The 25,162-nt window shown below is 29.4% G+C and overlaps 2 protein-coding genes across 3 annotated transcripts; one reads left to right on the top strand and one right to left on the bottom strand.

Moving 5' to 3' along the window:
- Positions 1-2,788: 2,788 nt before the first annotated feature.
- Positions 2,789-18,415, bottom strand: LOC129910778 (terpene synthase). 2 transcript variants are annotated; one of them, XM_055988317.1, is made up of 8 exons: positions 18,156-18,415; positions 17,904-18,058; positions 7,459-7,567; positions 7,133-7,393; positions 6,965-7,067; positions 6,766-6,893; positions 3,011-3,155; positions 2,789-2,945 (listed from the first exon to the last, which is right to left on the bottom strand). In XM_055988317.1, exons 1-7 carry the CDS (start codon positions 18,219-18,221, stop codon positions 3,039-3,041), a joined length of 939 nt encoding a protein of 312 aa, XP_055844292.1. In that variant the 5' UTR covers positions 18,222-18,415; the 3' UTR covers positions 2,789-2,945; positions 3,011-3,038. The 2 variants fall into 2 exon arrangements, with proteins under 2 accessions (XP_055844292.1, XP_055844291.1); XM_055988316.1 differs by having other exon boundaries at positions 7,459-7,603; positions 18,156-18,414.
- Positions 18,416-20,741: 2,326 nt separating this feature from the next.
- LOC129910027 (signal recognition particle 19 kDa protein) lies at positions 20,742-21,473 on the top strand. The gene is made up of 2 exons (XM_055987268.1): positions 20,742-20,903; positions 20,968-21,473. The coding sequence occupies exons 1-2, from the start codon at positions 20,839-20,841 to the stop codon at positions 21,392-21,394; spliced, it is 492 nt and encodes a 163-aa protein (XP_055843243.1). The 5' UTR covers positions 20,742-20,838; the 3' UTR covers positions 21,395-21,473.
- The last annotated feature ends 3,689 nt before the right edge of the window (positions 21,474-25,162 follow it).

Genomic DNA, 25,162 nt, shown 5'->3' on the forward strand with positions numbered 1-25,162 from the left:
AGTTGTTGGATAGTAATTTGTACAAAATGGCATACCAATTTTATTTAAAAACTTTTGTTCCAAAAAATTATTTATAAAAAATTAGTTGTTTTTTTGAATTTTTTGTTCTAAAAATGCATCTTAATATATCAATCAAAACTGCATACTTGTTATTTTAAAAAACGAGTTTTATGTTTTCTTTTGTACCTATATAGTACCTACATTTCCAAAATTTCTATATGAAAAGTCTTAAAAATTTAAGCAACTTGAACTCTAAGAGCAAGTTCATGCGACCCAGTCGTGCATTTTATTTATTAATACATTTTTTCCATTACAAACTAAAACTGCAACTGAAAAGTATTAGGTAACTAAAAATATTTTGCATTAAAAAAATGTTATTGCAACTGAAAAATATTTGCATTGAAATTAACATTATTGTTGTAAATACAAATATTTTGCATTAAAAAAATGTATCGAAAATAAAAAAAAATGTCTACATTGAAAAAAAAAAAAAAATTCAATACAAAAGTGTGTGCATTTAATATTTTTTTTATTCGTCTAATTTCTTACAATTTTGACGACGCTTTTTTACTCGAATTTTTTTTTACCTAAAGCCTGGTACGCAGATCACGCTAAATTTTAGCTCCCATACAAATTATCGAACAATTTTAGCCGAGCGAATATATATCCCATACAAATTATAATCGATAACTTGTATGAGAATTTTAGCGCGAACAGCGTACCAGGCTTAAATGAATGGGACTATTTTCAAGAGAGCTTATGATTTAGGTTTTTATTTAAAACCATTTTTTTTTATATATTGTTAGAATATTGTTGATAATATTGATGTTATATATTGTTGAAATATCTTCTTTTGAGAACAGGTTCAAAAATTAAAATCGGTTGGAAAATGACAAAGCTAGAGTAATTGCAATGTTTGATAGTCTGAAGAAAAAAACGTTTTTTTGTCCCTTAATCCAGATTTTGGAGGTATTTTGAAAAACAAAGTACCTATACCTATGCAGTTTTAATATATTCCAAATGTATATGCCCTACAAAACATATAGGGCGGAATTCATAGTCGTCACTCAAGTTGAGGAATATCTTGAGCATTCGTGCAAGGGAATCCTTGTTCATAGTCATCACTTGAGTCGAAATGTTCCTCAAGTGAATGTCAGAGGAGGCTTTTTTACTTGAGGAAACGCTTAAGTTTTTTCAGTCAGTTGATATTAAAACGCAAGTGTCATTGCGAGCGTTTGTTTTTCTTATTTAACAATTAAAAGTTGCACTAATTTTATAATAAAATAAATGAATTGCGAATATTTGATTTGAGTTGTACGAGTGGGACGATGAATTCGACCAGTATGTTGGACAAACGAGTGCGAATTATTAAAAATTTTTTTTTTTATGACGGTTAATTCAAATAAGTCAAATTTTGAAGTTTGAGAAAAAATTTTCCTCAAGACAAGATTTTTCTTTACTGACAGCCCTATTTTCAATTCCCTTTAGCGATTGCTTAAAATATTTCTCAACTTACTGGAGTTGAGAAAAATCTTAACTCAAGTAACTACTATGAATTTCGCTCAAGTCACGAGAAAAGTGTTTTTAAATTTCGTTTTTTTATACAGTTGAAAGTAAAAATCTATAATTTTTCTAAAAAACAAAGAAGTCAAAAAACTAAGTTATATCAAAAATTTGTCAAATACGTGGCAAGTTATTTTATTTTTGATCTTATAACATCAACATTATTTCAAATACCTTTCGTGCTGATTTTTGGTAAATTATTTCTCAAACATCGAATTTCACGGTTTTGACCTTTTTCTATAAATTCACCAAATTTCAAATTTCTAAAAATCCTGAGTATTCAAATTTTTAAATTAAATTTTTTTTTACATACCTAATACATGTATTTTTTGTAAGACCTCTAAGACTTACCATATAAGCAGGGTGGGGTTGTCGAAAAAAAAACTCAAAAAATTAACTTTAAAGCGTGACAAGCCTATCCCTTGACAGGATGTCGCCAGGCAACCGATGCATGTGCAAACTGTTTCTTTAGACACTAGCTTTAAAAAAATATAGCTCTCAACTGTGACTGTTACATGGCAGGATCTTCTACTATTACTAGATACAATACATTTTAAAAGGGGATACACCTTTCAATAAAAAAAAAAAAGAAAATAGAAAATAAAACTGTATCATAAACTTTTTTAACGATTTTTTTTTGTTTTTATTTATTTAACCTTCAGCTTACAAAAGTGCAAAAATTTAATAACATTTCATATTTTTGTTTGTTTTTGTTTATACAATATCAAACAATGGAACTTTTTCTTTTTATTTTTTTTTTTTAGTTTAAGTGAATATTTGGTTGCTAGCATTATAGCATTTAAAAATAAAATTTAAAGCAATTAGTTTATTTTCCTTTGAGTTTTTTTTTTATCTTACAAGCCGATGAAACATAATGCACAAAATAATTTCCATTAAACAAAAAAAAAACGAGACATTTTGAATACACAATATTTACGAATTAACAAGAGAATATCTATTATTTTTAATAATTATGTATGAATTACAACACAGAACAATACATTTATTTTGAACTTAATAACTAAATACATAAAAGTAGGATAATCATACGAGTAATGAAGAATAGAGTTTCTAGTTTGCATTTTTATAATAAGTACAAAAATAATTTCTCATTAATACCTAACGGTTTTTTTTTTTTGGAAAGATCTTTCCACTTGGTTTATTATAATCATAAATGTTTAAATAGTGCTTTTATGTTTTATTTCAATTCCTGGTCGTTCTGTTATCATTTATCTCATTCTGTTAATTTTTTTTTTTGCCAAACTAGTGCCCAATCGGAGTCTTATCTTCTGTCAAAATCTTTAAGATTATGCTGGAACAAGTGTTGCTTTATTTAAATAATGGGGTTATGAATGTTACTTTTTTTGATGAAATTATGAACGCTATAATGAAAGATAAAATAAATTTAAGATTTAATTTGTTTATTTATGTTATAAAAAACATTTACCTCCTTTTCAGTTCGTTTAGTGAAACTATTACAGTTGTGGTGTTTGACTGGATGTACTCGCAGGTTCCAAGTTTTCTGCTGTTTTCCATGAAAGCAATTCATCAAGAAGAGTCTCCATTATGGGATTAGGTCCGAATTTCGCAGTCTATAAGAAAAAAAAAAGGAAATAGTTGCACAATATGTTTAAAAATACTTCAGATGAGATCAGATCATAAAAATAAAATAGATAGAAAAAGGAAAAGCTACGAAGATATGAGTCCTGTAGGACACCTGAATTTATTTTTTTGTTTCAATTTTAGTTATGAATGCATCCAATCCTTTTTATATTGAATGGTCTGAAAGAAAATCTTAATCCTTTCGAGACGCACAGTAAACATGTATAGGTACCATCAAAAGTTCAAAAATGCCTAGAATCTCTCATTTTTGCGATTTAATACTTCCTTAAATGTCCTTAACCAATTCCAATATGAACAATTCTGTAACGTCATCACCTATGTTAATTTCGTCCCGGAAGGGTTAAATTAAGTAGCTTCAGATGTGTCGTTACAAGCTAATGATTTTGAGGCAATAAATTCACGGAAAATCACCCCAAGAAACCCATGCTTCGATTTGGAACAAAATCTTAAATCTCCCAGTTTGTTTGACGATATGCAAGAAATGTGAGTCAACCAAGAAAATCTCAATTTCGAAAACTCGCTTGTTGAATGTATTAATCAAATGCTGAATAGAAGAATCATTAATTCAAAACTGAGCGATTTTTTGACACAAATATCTCTTTGCGGAGGCACAAATTCTCTACTGATAAATTCCGTAGTCAGCGAGCTTTTTATTTTACTGGAGAGAGAGAGGAAAGTGACTATCTTTGGGGGAAACGCACGTTGCCATTTCTGTTACAGGAAAGCACTGCGATACTTTAAACGGATATCCTACAGAATGTTCTAAATGTGGCCACTAGATGGGCTGATCGCTGTGGTTTAGATATTAATCAGTAAAAGAATAAATCTACTTTTATTTACAAATCCTACAATTTGTCCCTCCTTCAATTAAAAGTTTTCCATAGAATTTTGTCAGTGAAAGTGGCAAGTTTCTTTGCGACAAGCTCTTTTCGAAACATTGAAACTAACGTGTTTTTTTTTAAGCGGACGCACCCACAAGACAAAAAAAAATGCAAATTGAAATTTGAACTCAGAATAAACCCTTATTCAATACTGCATCCAAACTTAGCTGACGTCAAAACTTTTTTTCAGATTTTTTTGCATTGACTGATCTATACGAGGACAACGCATCCTTGGAAGGCAAATGTATACATTTTTGTGCAGAAGAATACAAATTTGAAAAAAAATGTTGTTAGAGGAATATATTCGAATCTTAGCCTATCATTACGGTGACCATCCGTCCTTGTTTACCCGGGACTGTCCCGTTTTTCTACAGCTTTTCCCGGGTTTTTATTCAAGAAACCCGGGACGTATAAGTGTCCCGTATTTTGTAATTTGTCCCGTGATTGTCCCGTATTTGGACATTCTCTGATTTTTGTATTCAATATTTTAAATACTTTGTACGGAAAATAAGAAAACATTGGGTGAAAATTAAAATTTTTCTAATTTTTCGGATAAAGCATTAAGCCTAGAACGTTGCTGAAGCAAAACGAAAATTTTTCTAAGTCTCCAAAGTCAAAAAACTTTTACTGCAAGAAAAATTGCCTGGACAAATAATAAATGGGAGTGACAAACTATTAAAAATTCTCCATATATTCTAGCACAGGTAAGAATTTCGTTACCTAAGCTGCGTATTGTGCAACGAAAAGCAAAATTTGGTGCTGGTTTTGTATGAAAATTTTCGTTTCGTCTCTAGACTAGGCTAGTTTCTTTTAAATGTTCGTTAACTATTTAGTTCCAGTTTCTGTTTGTCAGGTTGCTACACCAGGTAAAATGTTTTCGAATAAAAGACAACATATGGAAGAGTAAAGAACCCAGATAAGTTTCAAAACTTTTAAGGACATGTTAAAAGTTGTGTTAAAGATCATACAATTTCAAAATCATTTAAAATAAAATTAAAATGTTAAAAAACAGCTCTCCCGATTTGATTAAAAAAATATTTTTTTAGAAGTTTTTAACAGACATTATTATAAAACCCTTTTCTTGATTTCTGATTTCGTAAACGACTTAAATGATTTCAACAAAAACGCTCCCATAAAATCGTTTAGGAAATCTTGATATCAAAATAAGAAAAAATTATGAAAACTCATTTAAATTTTTTTTTTTTTTTTTTGAAAAATCAATATTTTCAAAACGATCCAACGAATTTTTATCTGTCCCGGGTTTCGCTTCCAGAAATATGGTCACCGTACCAATCATTCGTGTTCTAGAAGAAGATTTTATTAAAAGGTTTTAGTGGTTATCTAGACGTCTTAAGTTTGTAGTACCGTTTGTGAATTAGGTTATGGTGCTATACTGCCCATAATCTAGTAACGGCCCTAACTACATTTTTCTTACTTCTGAGTTATAGAGGGAAACAGTAAATCTAATATCGCAATTTCCATATAAAAATTTAAAAAAATCAAAAGTACATTTTAAATTTTCTGACGTATTTGAAGACCTAGGCTAAAAAAATAAATGAGGATAAATCAGAGACAATGTTAGGACATTCCAAATATGCAAAAAAAAATCTAAATCGAAAATTTACCAGATTATGGGCAGTATAGATAGGAAGTGACAATCTGAGTACTAGAACAACATTAAGTTAAATCGCATAGAAAGCTGTATTTTGTTAAGAAATTGGAAGAAAAGCCTTTGCGAAATTATTAAATTTTCTAGAACTTTTTAGATCTATAGGTCGTTTCAAATCAAAAGTCCCATGGAAAATTGAGCAAAAATAAAAAAAAACTCATTCGCTTACTAGAAGGAAGCATTTATGAGGCAGCTGAACTTTTTCTAAAACTACGATAAAATAATGAAGAACAGTTCTTGATATCCCTTTTTTAACTAATTGATCCGTCTGTGAGATTCACTGGGTTAGCCTCAGAAAGCGGAGGCAAGTCTCTCGGGCTTGCATCACTCCATTTCCGCGGACAATACAAAAAAACATAACTACAATTATTTAATTATTTATCATTTGAAGGTAGTTAGGGTAACTTTGCCGAAGATATTGTTATAGGACTATGTGAAGATGGACCAGAAATGTCCAGTTTATATGATAGCAATTCATAACTTGAAATTCTATTCATATCTTTTCATTTGTTTAGTTGGGCAGTAAATATCTTATTTTTATTTTTCAATTATTTTGGAGTCGTCACCATAGAAATCATTAATAAACAAATTCAGAATTTTCGTTTGTTTACTTTTTTCTCTAGCATTTCTTTCATTCAAACAAGCATGATTTGTTGTTATTTTTGAGTTGATTTTCGCAATGAGTTTTTTGTTTATTTGTTCTCAATTTTATTGGAAGGGAGAAAATAAACTCTGAGTCAGGACTTTTGATTTGAAACGACCTATACCATAAGCTGATGTTCATAAAGTTCTAACACTACAAATTGGGAACCTTGATAAATGAGTCTTCTACGATTAAATTCGGTTTTAAAGATAACTATTTTCTCCCAAAGGCGCACCTTTGGCGATTCATCTATGACAGGACACATTAAAAATTCATGCTGTAGCTAGTGTCATGCAAGTCTAGCGGCAAGGATTACGACAATTCTGCAACTGTATTTGAACTAAGGAATAGTTAAAAATGGCAGTATACAATTTTATAATACTTACTTCTTCCCTTGCTTGTTTGTCCAAAGTCTCCAATATATCTGTTGTATATTTGAAACTTCCAAGTTTTTCAAGTAGCGTTATGCAATACTTTTTCACTTCAACATCTCGAGTTCTCTGTCTTAAAATATCTACAAGAAGAAAAAAAAAACAATTAAACATAGATCCTATTCAATTAAAAAATGAATATAAAATGTCTTACGTAAGACTTGTTTATCACTTCCTTGATTCTGGACGGCATGGATGATAGGAAAACTAAACTTGCCCTCTGTTAAATCTTCACAAAAACTTTTATTTTCAGAATACTAAAAAAGATAAAAAATATATTCTTAACATGAATTCCAGTTATAAAATTGCATTCAAATTTTACCTCTTTCATACTCAAATTACAATAATCATCTCTAATTTGGAAATACAATCCTAATATGGCTGTTAACTTAGTGAAATCGCTCTTGTTTGTACTGAAAAGTTGCATCAGTCTAATAGCCAGCATAAATAATCCACCAGTCTTTCGAATTGTCATCAATTTATAATCAGATTCTGTGGGACATGTGAAATTATCTCGCCAATAAATTTCCATTCCTTGGCCACGATGCAGTTCAAGAAGTTGTTCTGTACAGACTTTGGTTGCCTTTTGTGGTTGGAAATATGAATTATTTGTTAGCAAGTGTCTCCTTTGTTTTCATTTTTACTTACTTCTGGATGATTAAGTAATTGGACTTTCTCCATTGCTAAGAATATAACATAGTTGGCTGCATTTATTGTACTGGCAACTCCATAAATGGAATGTGCAACTGGGATTCCTCTGCGAAGAATTGAATTGTCTTCAATATCATCAATTCTGTAAGAGAACCGAGTTTTGTGTGTGTGTTAGTAGTCACAAATGTTAACAAATGAAAGTCAACAAAAAAAACAACTGAAAGTGTATTAGAAGATGTGAAATGCGTTTTCCATGCAATATTTGTTGATGAATTGAGGGGGAAGAGGGTGAAATTATTTCATTACTTTCAGAAGGGAGCTACAATTAATTAAGCCCAGCATTCTATTTTTTTGTTTTCCAATTTGATTGTCACTGAATCAATTTTATTGTTCAGAGAGAAAGAAAGAAGAGAAAAAAGGGAAATTCCGAGCAATGATGATGGAGTAGGGACAAAATGATGACCCACAACAAAGGAAATAATTAATTTTTGGAATTGCTACAGCATTCGGTTTGGCATTTGAATGATTTTTTTTATGAGTTGGGTAAAGTTCATGTTTGTTTTCGTTTGACGAGAGAAACAAGCGCATCAATTTAATAAATTATTCCAATTGATGAGTTGAATGAATGAAAAAAAAGGGAAATTCTCAGACAGAGAGGATCTGGCCCTCGATTGTCGGTTATGATTAAATCAAAAAAGTTATTTGATTTTGAATTAAGTGCCAAATTTATGGATTGTCCATTGCGGTTGTCACCACAGTAACAATGTATAAAGCTCAATAAAAAAAAAGGGTGAAATGAAAATGATTTTGGTTATGAATTTCTTTGACAAAGAAGATGGTTGACCTATTATTTGGTATGAAATTCAAAACAATTTCTTGTAAAGCTAGACTTTTAGAATGATTAATTTTTGTAATGAAAACTATTTGTAGGTCTATCGACTCATTTGAAAAGTTCATTACATGAATCATTTTTTAGATTTTCATTTCATTTAATGAGGTCAGTGGAAATATTATAAAATGTAACAAAAACATTTATTACTCACTGCATTTTAATAATTATTTTTTTAGTTCCTAAAATCTGCATTGCAGTTGACTTTGATTTAAGTGATTAAAATTACACTTTGAGTGGATTGGAATGATATGATACTTTTTTGTTTGTGGCGAATGCATTTCATTCTTTTCTCTTGGAGTATGTTTTGTTTGTGCAAAAAAAAACATGAGTTAATGCAATTAAGTTGGAATTTAGGGTTATGAAGTTATAGAAGTTAGTATTGCAACAATGGAATACATAATAACATCAAATTATAAGAACCTCTTTTTTGGTGGACGTATAGATTTGAATTCTTAATAACTACTTTAAATCTAAAATAAATGAATGCGACTTTATCACGTGGACTTGCAATTTATTGTAATTAAGATTTATATACTGAACGATTTTTTCAGTAATAAAAATAAAGATTTTGGCAGTTTTTTAATCGATAAAGTTGTTTTAAGGCAAAAAAAAGAATTAGTACTTTACACTTTACAAAAGGTGTAATGCTTTTGGTACCAGTCATGGTAGGTAGGAATGGAGGTTTTAAAAATTCATCTTTGAAAGCCCAATTAACTCCAAGGTTCAATCTTAGAGCTCAGTTATCATTAAAATCCATCAGTAAAAATTTTGTTTAGCTATTTTGAATACTTTAAACTTTTATTTTGAGCAAAATATTGATGAAATAAGTTGAAAGCTTTTTTCAAAAAGAAGCAATGCATTTGGTGTTAAATTTTATTCACAAATCCATTTTATAAATTTTACTGATGAAGTTTCTGATCTGATCAACTGATTGCCAAATGCAAAAAAAAATTAAATTTCGTTTTACTGATCGCGTTTTATTTTTTTACGAAATGCACGACTGGGTCGCACGAACTTGCTCTTAGAGTTAAAGTTGCTTAAATTTTTAAGACTTTTTATATAGAAATTTGAAAAATGTAGGTACATACTATATTCGTTTAAAAAAAAAATAAAATAAAATCTGAAATCAAATTGCCTCCAAAACAAGTATGCAGTTTTGATTGATATATTAAGATGCATTTTTAGAAGAAAAAAAAATTTCAAAATCGTTAGAGCCGTTTTTTTAAAAACTAATTTTTTATAAATAATTTTTTGGAAAAAAAGTTTTAAAATAAAATTGGTATGCCACTTTGTAGAAATCACTAATCAACATTTAAAACCAAAATTTCAAAAAAATTCAATGTCCCGTTTTCGAAAATTTGATTTTTCAAAAAAAAATTTTCAAATTTATTTTAAAAATCCAACAATTATTTTTTTCGAAATTTAATTTTTGGCCTATATTAAAATTATATAAATGCTTCTTCACAAAAAGTTTCGTTGAAATCGAAGCTGTAGCTCCTTATACAGACAGACAGACAGATAGACTGACAGACAGACAGACGGACTTCCGGGACCCACGTTTTTGGCATTCTCTACCATCGTAATGTCATGGAAAAATGTTATCTCAACTTTTTTTTTTGTACGAATGCATAACTTGATATATAGTACCTATATATCGCAAGTAAAAATTACTGATGCAATGATCAGTAAAAAAAATGTTTGGGGAGCAAATGTCAAATAAGCATTTAATTCAATGACGTAAATTTACTCGTTGCTATAAACGCTCATCAGTAAAACATTTCGGATTCCTGATGTTTGTATTTTTACTGATGGATTTTACTGATTTATATAACTGAGGCCTTAGATGTTTGCGGAATAGATAAGTCAAACTCCGACTCAAAGGGTAGATTCTGATAATTAATTTGCATAGTAGTTATGGAATCTAATTGCCCTTTTAGAGTCATAGAGTTTTTTTTTTAAGTAATAAATCTTTAATGGGACACTAATAGCTTTTCGCAACTTTTGGAACCATTCCGAGTGATTATAGAATTGTTCATTTTGCACTTAAGAATCGATTCTGGATTTTAAGACGTAATTAAAGTTAGTGGCAAAAACACTATCAATTCAAATCATTAAAATAATTGAATCATTTATTTGCAAAACATGATAAGTCCATGATTTTAAATTTTTCAGGAGAAGAAAAAAACGTTCTATTTTCTTTTGATATGCGTAGAAAAATTTATAAAAAATATATTCTGTAGAACTCTTGCCTAGCTACAAAATACCGGTTCGTTTTTAATTTTTGGAGCGATAGCTCAAAAGATAAAAAATAAAAACGCTTTTGGACTTATCATACTTTGAAAATAAACGGATGTGAAATTAGTTTTTAAATGGATATGCAATTTTGCTTTTAGCCCCAGTCTATCAAACAATTGTATTTGAGAATAAAATACAATGTCCGGACTGCTTATTTAACTTTAAAGTAGTTTTAAACTTAAGATTTTCAGCCATTAATCTAATATACCATTTACACAAAAAGAAGCTGTTGTTTATTTTCAAAAGATGATAAGTCCGGGACTTATTCTGTTTTTGATACTAAAAAAATATTTCGCGTAGCTGTAAAATCGGATATAGATGGAGTAGATACTTCATATTTTAAAGACAGACGTGGTTATCCCTGGAGTACAAATTAAGTCAAAAAAAAGAATTTTGAAAAAAAGTGGACTTATCATGTTTTGCAAATAAATGATTCAATTATAATAATTATATAAGTTTCTTTATATGTATTTCTTTTATTTGTAATAGTAACATTTTTGCTTCATAAAAAACAACAATAAAAAGTAACTGTTGCATTAAATTAAATTGTTGTTAAGTAAATTTTGTTTAATGCATTTCATTTTAACGAATAAAAGCGGTGTAGCAAAGCTTGAAATGACACATAAATTTTAAATCAAAAAAACTGTTAAAACTGGTTGGTTTGAATAGAAATATGTAAGTCACTATGGCCTGAAGTGAGCTTGGGCTGGGCATTAGTATAACAAGTCCCCGAGAAGCTTTTTTTGGAGTACAGATTTCGACGTTTTCTTCTTAAAAGGATAAATCGAAAATAGTACAGTAAGAATAATTCAGTCTGTCATGATATAGTGGTCTGCGGGATTGCAGACCGCCTTGCTGTAGAGAAATTTGGAATGCCGCATGCCTTAGAACACTGTTAGCAATTAATCCTATTCATATAGTGCTTTTTATAAGTAGGTATAACCTCTATGAAAAAGTCAATTTAGCAGACAATTTTAACGAATAGGAGTCGGTATAGTTTTTTTTTTTATTTTAGGGCATTCCTAAGCAAGAAAATTTTAGCAAAAATAAAAATCAGGAATAAATAAGTGTTGCACAAGTATAAACGCATTGCATTCTTTAAAAAATTACATAACTGTTTTAGCGAAAGTTTATGTGGAGTTTTTGATGATAATAAAGCTTCGATTGAAATGCGTCGTTTTTTTTTAATTTGGTATTCAAGCACAATAACGTCTCTATAATGCCTATTATTATTATATTCTTCAGAGATTATCTATTGTATGTTTCACATTTTCCTTTTTAAAGTCATAATAAAATTGTAAATCTTGCTGTTTGAAAAAACAAAGAAACTAATTTAATTTACTTCACGAAAAAGTTAAGCACCTAGCTATTAGAAATCGAGTGTCATTTTCATCAGCTTATAAAACAAAAAGAAACATATTTTTTTTTTTTTAGCTTTATATTTGGTAATAGGTAACAGAACATACTAATATGGAATTTTGAATGATAAAATAACAGCATAATTCTGGATGATTGCAAACTCCTTTTTTTTTTTGTCTCCACTAACAACCAGCTGCAGGTCGTAATTTTAAAGAATTTTATATTAGCCTATTCTGTTGCCTGTTATCACACCAAGTAAAGCTAAAAAATAAATAAAAAAGCAAACAATACTTCTGCTTTGCTTTTTACGCTGATAAAAACGCTACAAGGTGTTTTTGTCACACTTTTGTAAAATTCTTGATTATAGATCTGTTTGCGTACTGCCTAAAATAGAAATATTTCTACTTTTTCAACATTCTTAGCCCAATTCTTGTTTGGGTACTTTGGAACTGAATAGTTGTGTAGATTATTCTTGACAAAAGTAGAAATATTTCTTTTTTAGGTATTACCCAAACAGACCTAATAGTTCAATTGCGCTTTGATGAATCTAATATAAAGCCATATTCTGCTATTGGATTAAAACCGAATCTTTTGATTTTGAGAATGTTATATCTTTCGATGGCGTACCTAGTTCTTTTTGGTCGTTTTTTTTTTTTTAAATTAGCAAAACAAACTTTGGTTAAAATTAAATTTTGATCGCTATTCAAACGCATTATATTTAAGAGTTTCACGAGTTATAGATAGTAGAATAAGGATGAAAATTGATAAAAAAAAAAATAGATCCCAGTACCAAGTGAAACAATGTTATTATTTAATTTTGTATTCTTTAAAAGTGTGAACAATAAAGACTGAAACATTTGAGTAAAAAAAATTAGCACGAAACAATTTTGATGTATTTCTTTGAATTTCTCATAAATGAATAAAATACATTTTGTGACACGACATTTTTCATGCATGCGACACCCCATGAAGTGACCAAGGCTTAGAGAATTACAGCTCTGTGCCATTCTTGTGTGCGTGTAAATAATTTGTAAAATGGGAGGGACCTACAATTTATCGCTAAAAGTACAGATGCATTTTTTCATTGCAAAAAAGAAAATCTTTATTTTAGGCCCCTCTGACCTCTGGCGCTATAGCAATAGCACAAACCATTGCGCCACGAATACTACATTCCCCATGTGTCGATAGGTAATACGAAACAATTTAGCTGATTTTGAACAACATGTTTGTTCAACTGATGATAAAAATTTTATTTATAAACAAAATAAACAAAACAATGAAATGCACCATTTTCATGAAATACCAATTTATCAAAATAAATAATAAATTCATTTTTCGACTCAAAATGAAAACAACAAAATTTATTTTTGACTTTTTGATTAAATTTTAATTTGCACCTCAACGTCAAAGTCCAAAAATTATTGCATCTTCTGACCGTTTTTTTAATCGCATAATACCAAACCAACTCATAGGTAGGTATTTATTTATTTATTTGTGTTCATGAACCCATTAACAATCATTTATCAAAAATATAAACTACAACCTTAACCATGAAAACCTTACCTACGAGACAAGATTACCTTCACATAATAGAGAACGACTCATAATAAAATGCTTTCATTTGCATTTTAAATTTCCAACAAATTAATTGAAAACTCAAAAAATGGCAATATTAGGGAAGCCGGCCGAACAGCTCTGATTTTGATGATCTTTTTTTTCAAACGTCGGTAATTAAAAATAATTTAAAGTCTATAGATTAAAAAATTGCCACTTTTGCCGTTTTGATTTTTAAATTTTAATTGAAGATTTTTCTGAACAAAAACAAATTTTTTCCAAAAATTTTGCTTAAATTTCATAAATTTACTAATGCCAAAAGATTGTCTAAGCAATTAAAGAAAAACAACTATATGGAAGTGAAGGACAATCTTCCATCGTTTAGGCGATAAATGCAATTTTCAACACAAAAATAAATATTTAAACACAACGGCAACACCTACATTATTTAAATATACAATTTTTAAAAGCTAGAAGCTTATTAATATTTGTAAAATTAAAAATAAGTAAATTGAGTGGAGGATTTTTGTAAAAATGGTATTTAAACTCAGATTTTTGAAAAAAAAAAAAACAAAAATATTGAAAAAATTTTAACAGGTGCTTTTTAAATTTTTTTGTGATATAAATGCATTTATTTTTCAAAGTCTTTTGGCCACATTTATTATGATTTGAAATTATAAAAGGAAATGTCAATATGTATTACAGTTTATGAAAACAAATTAAAAAGTATTTCAATTTCGAAGAACTTTTGAAAAAAAAATTAATTTATTTTTTTTTAAGTTCAACATTTAAATATAAAGTTATTTTTTACTTGTGATATATGTAGGTACTATAGGGCAAGTTGATTCGTAAAAAAATCGAACTCGAGATAACAATTTTACATGACATAACGATAATGGAGAATGCCAAAATGTGGGTCCGGCAATTCTGTCTGTCTGTCTGTGTATCTGTCTCTATCTGGAGCTGCAGCCTAAACAAGTGAAGTGATTTTGTTCAAACTTGGTAGTTAGCAGTTTTTGGTAATTCCCTAGAGGGAAAATTGAAATTTTTTTTGTATGACCAAAACTAACGGTACCTGCCATATAACGGAAATACAAAAGTTAATTTTTTTTCAAAAACGGCTCTAACGATTTTGATTAAAATTTTTGTTTGTAGTATTACACATAAGAGCCAACTTTTAAAATTAAAAAAATATTTTTTGTACCGTTATTAACGGTACCTGTCATAGAACGGTTTTTTTCGTTTCTGAATATCTCGTACAACATTAAATTGAATTTAATAAAAATTTTTATACAAAAGTGTTTAAGTAAAGGTAATATTAAAATTTTAGAAAATTTTCAAAAAACGCATTTTTGTATTTTTAAAAAATATTTCAAAATTTTTTTTTGAAAATCAATTTTTTTAAAACGGATTAATGAAAAATTTTGAAATTTAGTTTTTATGTGTAAATTAATTATTTCTTCAAAATGGCATACCAACTATTTTGCTGAAAAATGTTAAAAAATTTTTATATATAAAAAATTATTTTTTAAAAAAACGGCTCCTACGATTTTCGAAAATTTTTTTCTAAAAATACCTTATTATACAAGTAATGAAATGGCATACTTTTTTTTAAAACGGTGTTTAATTAATTATAAAAACAGATTTTATTTTTTTTACACTACCTATGAAATTTCTTGAAAATATCAAATTTTTCCTAATTTTCTTGAATAAAAAGCTTTAACATTAGATTACTTTAAGCATAAGAGCAAGTACGTGCGACCCCAGTCGTGCATTTTATTATTCATTCAATAGCCCTTATTGTTGAAAATTAAATAGCAAAAGTTTAAAGTTCTTATTTGCCAAAGTCAAAATGAAATGAAATAAAATCATATTTTACTACGAAAAAGTTTGATAAAAAGTCATTTAAAAATTTTTAAAAACGTTTTTCTTTCCAAAATTCTTAGTTGAGGACCATTCTTTCAAAAAATCTTGATTAAATTTAGTGGCTTCAAATTTTACAGATAGATCTGAGATTCTGGATTTTTAAAAACGTTTATGCAAATACTTTAGGTGTTGCCGTGGTTTTGAAATATTTTTTTTTTGTGTTTGAAGTCAGTTTGTGATAAAATTGCATTTATCGCTTAAATGATGGAAGATTGTCTTTTACTCCTATATATTTTTTTTTTCCTTAAATTACCTAAAGAATCTTTTGGTTTCATTGATTTTATGCAACTTAAGTAATAAAAGGAGACTGGGCATTTTGGCCCATTGGTGTAACATATTGAGACATACATCAAATGAAAGGTCTCGATGAGTGTACTATTTATTTATATGGGCAAAAGTCTGTATCTTGTGCAGGGAAAGTGAAGTGATGCATTTTATGTTAAAAAATGTATGTAATAAAATTCAGAAAAGTATACATTTTAACTAGCTTTCAAAAACATTACATAACTGTGTTGGAAGTTCAATTGGGCTATTCCATCACCAGTTTTCACCCATGACGCAATGCATTTTTCGGTTTTTAGAACACTTTTTTATGGGACGTGGCTCATTTGTGTAACACATTGAGACATACTTCAAATAAAAGGTCTCGATGAGTGTATTATTTTTTTATTTGGGCAAAAGTCTATATCTCGTGCAGGGAAAGTGCATTATCTAATTAAATTCAGAAAGGCATACATTTTGACTAGATGGGTTTGGGTTCGATATCCCGTTTTTTATATTCCCGTTTTTTAAAATCCCGCTTTTAAAATCCCGTTTTTCATTATCCCGCTTTTCATTATCCCGCTTTTTATAATCCCGCTTTTTAAAATCCCGTTTTTTATTATCCCGATTTCAAAAGCAAAACTAGTTGTTTTATTTTAAAAAATCGCGCGATTTTTTTAAAATAAAACAACTAGTTTTGCTTGCAAAATTGGGATACTAAAACAAATTAAAAAATGAGAGATTGTTCTAAACGCATTTAATTGAAACCTTTAACAAAAAATATAATATATAAAAAAAAAATAAGAAAAAGTAAGGAATGTGATACTAAAAAGAAATCAATTAAGAAACTAATATTTACTTTAAAGTTTCAGAAGAACAATCAAATCGTGATAATCCCATAGGTTAATAATAACATAAAATGATCACAACACCTTAAATTAAGTACACACTACATAATCAAAAGAAATTTCATTTAAATATATTTCAACTTATATTTAGATGTGAACTCAATTTAATGCTTTATTCATTTTATGTTTTTATAAAAGAAATACCGTTTTCATAATGTGTAGAAAGTAAAAGGCAAAAAATCAGTTTTACTAATTTTTTGTCTATTTCTCATGATTTTTTTATTTGTGAATTAAGCACGTATTTTGTAAAAAAATCGGGATTTGACGGGATTTTAAAATCCGGGATTTCAGAAAACGGGAATTAAAAAAGCGGTATTTTAGTAAACGGGATTTTGAAACTTTTTTTTCGGGATTTTCGAAAAATGGGATTTTAAAAAGCGGGATTCCGATACGCTCCCGATTCAAAAACGTTATAATTACGGTGTTCTATTGGACTAATCTATTAACTGCTTTAATTTTCAAAAAAATGCATTTACCTATCGGTTTTTATGGATTTATGAAATGCAATAACAAAAAATGTTTGAGTAAGTATATGATCATCTGTACATTGAAGTCGTGAGCGAAACTACCTTGTTGGTTTTAAAATAATTTAACTATACGGAGTATACTACAAACCATACGACATGGATTTAGTCTTTTCTCCACCTTTTTTTGTTCTAACAACACAAACACAAAAATGTAATTTTAATTTTAAAAAACAATACGGCGACATCGGCAATTTTTAATCTATAGACTTTAAATTTTTTTTAATTACCGACGTTTGGAAAAAAAAAGATCATCAAAATCAGAGCTGTTCGGCCGGGTTCCCTAATAATTTGCTTTAGTTACCTACTCCACTTAAGAGATCAAAACTAAAGCAAAACTAAAACTAAAAAAAAAATCAAGAAAAATATATTCCCACCTTGAATTTTTGTTACAAATTAAACCGTTAACACAACACAGATCGATCTCAAAATAGAAATTGGTACCTAAATCAAATGGTTTTCTTCTAAACAAAAATCCCAGAAAAAATAAACAAACCAAATTCTTATTGGAAATTGAGTTATTTTGCTTTGGAGAACTCGCTTGTTTCTAATCGGGGAATAAATAGATTCTTCAGGTTTTCGAGTTTTCAATAAACAAACAAATAAACAAAAAAAGCAAACAAATCAATTTGATTTTATGGCCCAAAAAAAAAGTCTAAACTAAAAATGATTCCATGCACACAAAAAAAAATACAAAAATAAGAATAATTCAATTATACTTACAATAAACTAGAATTATGAAGCATCTGAACAATTTCGCCAATAATATGCAATTTGTCCATGGGAATGTTTAGCCAATGATTGAAGGCACGAGCTAGTTTCGATCGAATTTGTTTGCCAGGAATTTGTTGAATGTAAACGAATGGTTGAAGTAGAATCTACGAAAAAAAGGATTATTTATTTTTAAATGACTCATTTTAAGGAATAAAATTATTACATCAATATTAACTATTATTGAATAATGTAGGTACTCACTTCATCATGTTCTTTTTGGGTAGATTTGTCTTTGGACATGTCGAGGATTTCATTGAGTTCTTCCATAATTGATTGTTTTCTAGTTTTGATATATTTTAACTGAGTGGGAATTTAAATAGACTTTCTTCGGTGAACAGTCGACCGGAAAATGAAAAGATGAAATAGATTTCTTGAAGATATTGCTCTCGAGTTGATTCAATTTTGCCGTGGCTGGTCTGGCTGGTTGGTGGTTTTTCGTTTTGGTTAAAAAAAAGATTTTTGTTCTTTGTTGTCAAAAAAAAATGAAAAAATACAAACTGTCAGTTGATGTGTCCGAAATTTTGAAGTAAATAGACAGTTTGGGAAGCAGTGTGTTATGGGGTGTGTTCAGTTGGTGGTTGTGTACAGTAAGAACAAACATTTTGATATAAACATTTTATTTTCTTCAATTTTAAATTTTATTTGTTGAAAAAAAAAATGTATGAGACTTTTTAAGCCTTTTTCTTCGGAAGCCTAGTACACTGCTGATGCGAAACGAAAAATTTTCGAAGTCTCCAAAGTCGACAACGAAAATGCTAACGAAAATATATCATCGAGTATTCTGTCAAAGTCAAAATAAATAAAATTCAAAATTAATTTAAAATCAAGAAAAATCAACAGAATATAATTTTTAAAGCAAGAAATAAATGAATTAAAAGTGAAAAATCTGCTCTTGGAGCCAAGAAAAATGCACAGTAAAAAGAAAGTGACAAAATGTGTGAAAAGCCTTAACTACATTGGCTCAAACAGTGAAAAAGTACAAAAGTGAACATTTTCAAAAGTATTTTTCGCTAACATCACACTTTTTAATGAAAACAGTGAGTGACAAAATTGAAAATGCCACAACTAATTCGAGGGTCTCAAACGGCAAATTTTGGTATAAGCCACGCTTTGATGCGTTAAGTTTAAGCCACTTTTTAAGCCTGGTACGCTGCTCGCGCTAAATTTTAGCTGAGATAAAATTCCCATACAAGTTATCGATAATTTGTATGGGATCCATTTTAGCTCAGATAAAATTTTTCGATAATTTGTATGGGAGCTAAAATTTAGCGCGAGCAGCGTACCAGGCTTTAAGCGAAAATTGGTAAATTCTTGTCAAATTTGGAAAATGTCAAAAATTTGAATGAAAACAGTTAGCGACAAAATTGAAAATAGCACAACTAATTAAATACAAATTAGCGGCAAATTCCCTCATACTCAGTTTTTCAAAAAAAAACCTTTTTTAGAGATGGTGTTTCGCTAAGTTGATATCAAGTGAGCGAAACAACACAATTCCATATGAAATTATGAAGCTGCAAAATCGAAATTATCACAACTAATTAACGACTAATTAATAGCAAATCATGACATACTCAAATGTTCAAAAAGACCTTTATTAAGAGTTGTTGTTTCGCTAAGTTGATATCAAGTTAGCGAAACAACAAAAATATATATGAAAACAATGAACGACAAAATCAAAATTACCACAACTAATTAGGTAACTACTAAATAACGGCAAATTATGCACCTAGTCCCGTTTGGATCGGTGAATGTTGTTTCGCTAAGTTGACACTCATCAACGAATCGTTGAGCGACGAGCGACTGCATTCAGTTGCCGATGGGCGACTTCCATACAGAGATTACATTTTTGACAGCTGTTATTTTAGTCAATGAGTGACGAGAGCAACATTGCCAACTGAGGCATAATTATGCCTTTTAGGCATAATTTTATTAGCTAAAAGCCTGGTACGCAGTTCGAGCTAAATTTTAGCCGAGATAAAATTCCCATACAAGTTATCGATAATTTGTATGTGATCCATTTTAGCTCGGCTAAAATTTTTCGATAGTTTGTATGGGAGCTAAAATTTAGCGCGAGCTGCGTACCGCAGGCTTTAGGCATAATTTTGACTGAATGGGTTGGCAACGCTTTACGAGAGACGCATTCTGTTTAGTTCTTAAATAAATTTTAGCTATGCGAAATATTCGAGATAATTTTGTAGGGAAAATTTAGCTCTACTTGCGAACTAGGCTTAACCCCCCTATTCTGGCAAACCTCACAAGTCACAAAAACCTCACAAGGTGATCATAACTCTTTTAAGGCTTGGCCACACCGGAGGGTACGCGGTAGAGGTACAGGTAACGGTACGGGTATTTGTATGGACAAAATTCCAAACTGACACATCAACGTTCGGGTGTGGAATTTTTTTAATACAAATATCGTTGCCGCTACCCGTACCGCTACCGCGTACCCTCCGGTGTGGCCAAGCCTTTATGTGAGGAATTTTTTCCCACAAACTTCTAATTAGCAAAAATTCAACTTGTGAGTTGTGATCTCCTTTAGAGCAGGTCACAAATTCGAAAGTTTTTGTGAAGCGAAAACCTCACAAAATCAAATTCAGCTCACCTTGTGAGGTTTGCCAGAATAGGGCTGTAAATCTGAATGGAATTTGTGTACACGGAAAATTTTCGACTCTTCTACAAAAAAATAGTGTTGTGTGAATTTGCCACGACACTGTATACAAATTTTGAAATTTTATTTCGTACTGTACTTGAAGTGACAGCACCTGTCACCGACGTGTCAACTCTGAACTGTCATCTACAAAAAAAAAAACGAATGTCGTTTGCACGAAGAAGAAACCTTGCATTTATTTTTCTTACCAAAAATCTTAAATAAAATCTGAAAATTATGGCTTCTGCTGCTGCTGTTCGCACTAATTGGACACCCGACAAAAAACATAGCGACATGGAAAGGTAAAAAAAAAAAAAAAATTCCCCCCAAATCGTTAAAAAAATTACCAATTTAACCACTTTTCAGGTGGATTTGTGTCTACCCAGGCTACATCAATAGCAAAAAATCACGTCAAGAGGGTCGTCGTCTACCCAAAGACCAATGCATTGAAAATCCAACTTACTTAGAAATCCGTGATGTCCTTTCGGTCACCAATTTGAGATGTGCTGTAGAAAATAAAGAATATTCACGTGAAAAAAGCAGGGAATTGCAATTCCGTGGACGTATTCGCATTCAAATGCGTAACAATGACGGAACACCCTGTAATCCCGAATTGGCAACAAGAGACAGTCTTTTACAATTCATTGCCACTAAAATTCCTCAATTAAAATCAAGACAAAACAAATCTGGAGACTCATTTCAGTCTTCCTCTGCTCCAGCCGCATCCCAGGCTCATCATTCCGGCGGAGGCGGCGGCGGTGGACACAAAAAGGGCAAAGGCAAGAGACGATAGATTTGTACAAAATGGCAATAAAGTTTATTATTTGATTTTTTTAAATTCTACAATAAATAAAGTTTTTAAACAAAATACACATTTGTCCACTTTAAAGTGGGGTTTGTTTTATTTCATTTTTCTTCATTTTTGTTGTTTTTTTTTTGTTCATTGAAATTGGAAAATAAATTTTTAGAATTTAAAAGTTAAATTTTTTAGAGTTAGAATTTTACTTTAGCTAAATCGCGTCCTTAGAACAACAAGGTTCTAACTGACATTTTTTCCAAAATTGAGTTAGATATGTGATTAGTGATTGTATTAAATAGACCATTCTCTTTCGATTGAGATCATTCTAATTTGTCTATCTCTTTCGATTTCTGAGATAATTAATAAAATTGAGCGAAATAGTGTGCCCTAGAATCAAAAATAATCTAGGTATTCCACTTTTTCTTTAATTGAGTTAGGTAGGTATTTAAAAAAAAAAAAACGTTCCTAAGCACTTTTTCCCTCTTTATTAAAAATACAACTTCTGAATCGAATTGAAAATGTATTTTTGATTTAAAACTGACTGTGCGTTCCGAAAATATTTAACAATTCCTTTTGGAATAGAGTTGTTTTGAAAGCCATATGTATAGGAATAGTTTAGTTTTGAAACTTAGCAAAAAAATTAATTTGCTTCATATCGGGAATAGTGTTGTTTTTATTCTCAAAGAATGTGAAATACCTACATTAGTTTTGATTCAAACCATAAGGGAGAATGGTCAATTTTGTATGGAACATGGACGTTCCGCGGCCAAGAATGATTTTGTTATTTTTTGATGTAGTTTTGTTATCCGGCTCATCACTTAGTGCAGTGTTAGTAGTTAGTAAGCAAATAATAACTACAAAAAACGGACACGTAGAAAAAAACATTGAATTCAATATTAAGTGAAACAAACATTAAGGGCGAAATTCATAGTCGTTACTCAAGTTAAGATTTTTCTCAACTTAAGCATTAACTTGAGTAGAATAAATTCTTGACTTGACAAAATACTTGTTTCAATCAAACTCACAATGAAATATGACTGATTTGAGGAAACTATCATTTAAAAATATATATTTTTTAATAATGCCCTATTCGTTTATTTTTTTAATGCTAACTTTCGTCCATCGCAACCAAAACAAAATCAAATCGATGAAGAACTATTAAAAAAAAAATGACAGCTGGACTAAGAAAATTTTTCCTCAAGTCAAGATTTTACTTTACTCAAGTGGATCGCTATATTTTGCTGTGAATAATGACATTACTTGAGAGAATGCTTAAGTTGAGAAAAATCTCAACTTGAGTAACGGTTATGAATTCCGCTCTAACGAAATACAAACAAAATAATTACTTGAGCAACAAAAAAGACATAAAAATAAACACAAACATTTTTGAGCGTGGTACACTGGTTTTTAAGACAGTTTTTAATGTATTTTTATTAAAGTTTAAATCAAAAATAGACCAGGGTCGATAATTTTTGAAACCAAAAAAAATCATAGTAGAATGAAACCCATTGGAAAAGGAGGTGAATATAATGAAAATTAAAGGAAAAATAAATTACGGGTGAGCCGAGTTCGGGAAGCGGGTGGGTTGAGTTTTTAATGGTAAAAAATGGTATATCTCGATTTCCGGAAAAACTACAAATCCTATAGAAAAAAGTTGTATGGCAAAGTTGTAGGTAATAAAAAGATCTACAACTTTTGTATCAACAATTTTTTCACATAACCTCAAAATTTATGTGAAAAATTCAAAAAACCGAGTTTTTGGTTTTCTATTTTTATCTTTTTCAAAAACAAAAAATTTTCTACGAAATTTGGTGAAAACTTACCTTGTTATGTCTCGAATACACTGTAATTTATTTGATTTAAAATATTAATTTGTTCACCTTATTTTGACTTAATACCAAAAAAACACCCTAATTTTCAATCGAAAATTCACGTGTCAAAATATCAGTTTTTTTCAAAAAGTCGGTGGGCATTTCGTTCGTTAAAATGTCTATTTTCTGATGGTGTAAAAAAAATTTACATTAGTATACTATAGAACATGTTCTAGTAAAATTGAAAAAATGAAAAAAGCTTGAATTCAAAAAAAATTTTTATCATTGTTTACAATTTTGGCCTATTTATTCAAATTTACACTTTAATTACTCAAAAAACATAAGATTTCATGTAACATTGATTAATCTTACGTTTTTTGAGTAATTAAAGTGTAAATTTGAATAAATAGGCCAAAATTGTAAACAATGATAAAATTTTTTTTTCGAATTCAAGCTTTTTTCATTTTTTGAATTTTACTAAAACATGTTCTATAGTATACTAATGTAAAATTTTTTTTACACCATCAGAAAAAAAACATTTTAACGAACGAAATGCCCACCGACTTTTTGAAAAAAGCTGATATTTTGACACGTGATTTTTCGATTGAAAATTAGGGTGTTTTTTTGGTATTAAGTCAAAATAAGGTGAACAAATTAATATTTTAAGGGCCAATTTTTCAATAGTCAGATAAACCTCAGATAGAGCTTGTTCCTAGGAATAAAAGTTTTTTTTATATTGACATTTGGCAGTTTTTATTCTTCTGATAGTCTAACTGACGATTGAAAAATCAGGGCTAAATCAAATAAATTACTGTGTATTTGGAACATAATAAGGTAAGTTTTCACCAAATTTCGTAGAAAAATTTTTGTTTTTGAAAAAGATAAAAATAAAAAACCAAAAACTCGGTTTTTTTAATTTTTCACATAAATTTTGAGGTTATGTGAAAAAAATGTTGATACAAAAGTTGTAGATCTTTTTATTACCTACAACTTTGCCATACAACTTTATTCTATAAGATTTGTAGTTTTGCCGGAAATCAAGATATACCATTTTTTACCATTAAAAATTCAACCCACCCACTTCCCGAACTCGGCTCGCCCGTAATTTATTTTTCCTTTCATTCTTATCATATTCCCCTCCTTTTCCAATGGGTTTCATCCTACTATGATTTTTTTGTACTTTTTAATGTTTTTGAAGGCATCGGCACTGGTCTAAAAGGTTTGAATTTAAATTTAAAAGTTTACACATGCATGTTAAAGGTTAATGCAAGCCATAATTTGTTCGGTGTGGTGGAATATTCATTAAATCCAAGCATCGGAGGCTATAAGCACCCCCTCGATAGTTAAAATCAACAGAATAAATAGTTAAGTAGTTAAGTCTTACATACATTGTGCAGAAGTTTTATCCTTCTATTCTAACGTACTTCACAAACGGATAAAATGCATTTTTGCATTTAACAGTTAATGGAGATTGTTTCAATGTTTTAAATTGAACGTGTATTTTAAGTGCAAGATATTATAATGTTGCGTCATTTTCCCTGAGCCTGAAGACCTTTATCTTGAATATCCAAACAATAGAACACAAAATATTATTGGCTTGTTAAAACATCAATTTCGAGTCTGTTTTAAGATTCCGAGTTAATGCTTTGAAATGTTGTTTTTCTTATTAAATATATATTATTCTTCAATTTAAATAGGTTTTAAATAGGAAAAAGATGTAAATTTTGTTAATTTCGGGGCGGCCGGAGATAGAACACACAAAAAAAGCTTTGAAATTCAAGGGTTTCCTGTATTCGGCCCCCTTTTATAGATAAAATTTAAAAAAAAATGGAAAAACAAATGAATACATTTTTGAATCATTTGATGTTATTACTTATTAATATTCAAATTTATTTCTTAATTCTTAAAAAAATAAAAATTTAAATAGAAAACCTTCAATTTTTTTAAGCTT

The sequence above is a fragment of the Episyrphus balteatus genome, chromosome 2 (assembly GCF_945859705.1).
Source record: "Episyrphus balteatus chromosome 2, idEpiBalt1.1, whole genome shotgun sequence".
Lineage (NCBI taxonomy): Eukaryota > Metazoa > Arthropoda > Insecta > Diptera > Syrphidae > Episyrphus > Episyrphus balteatus.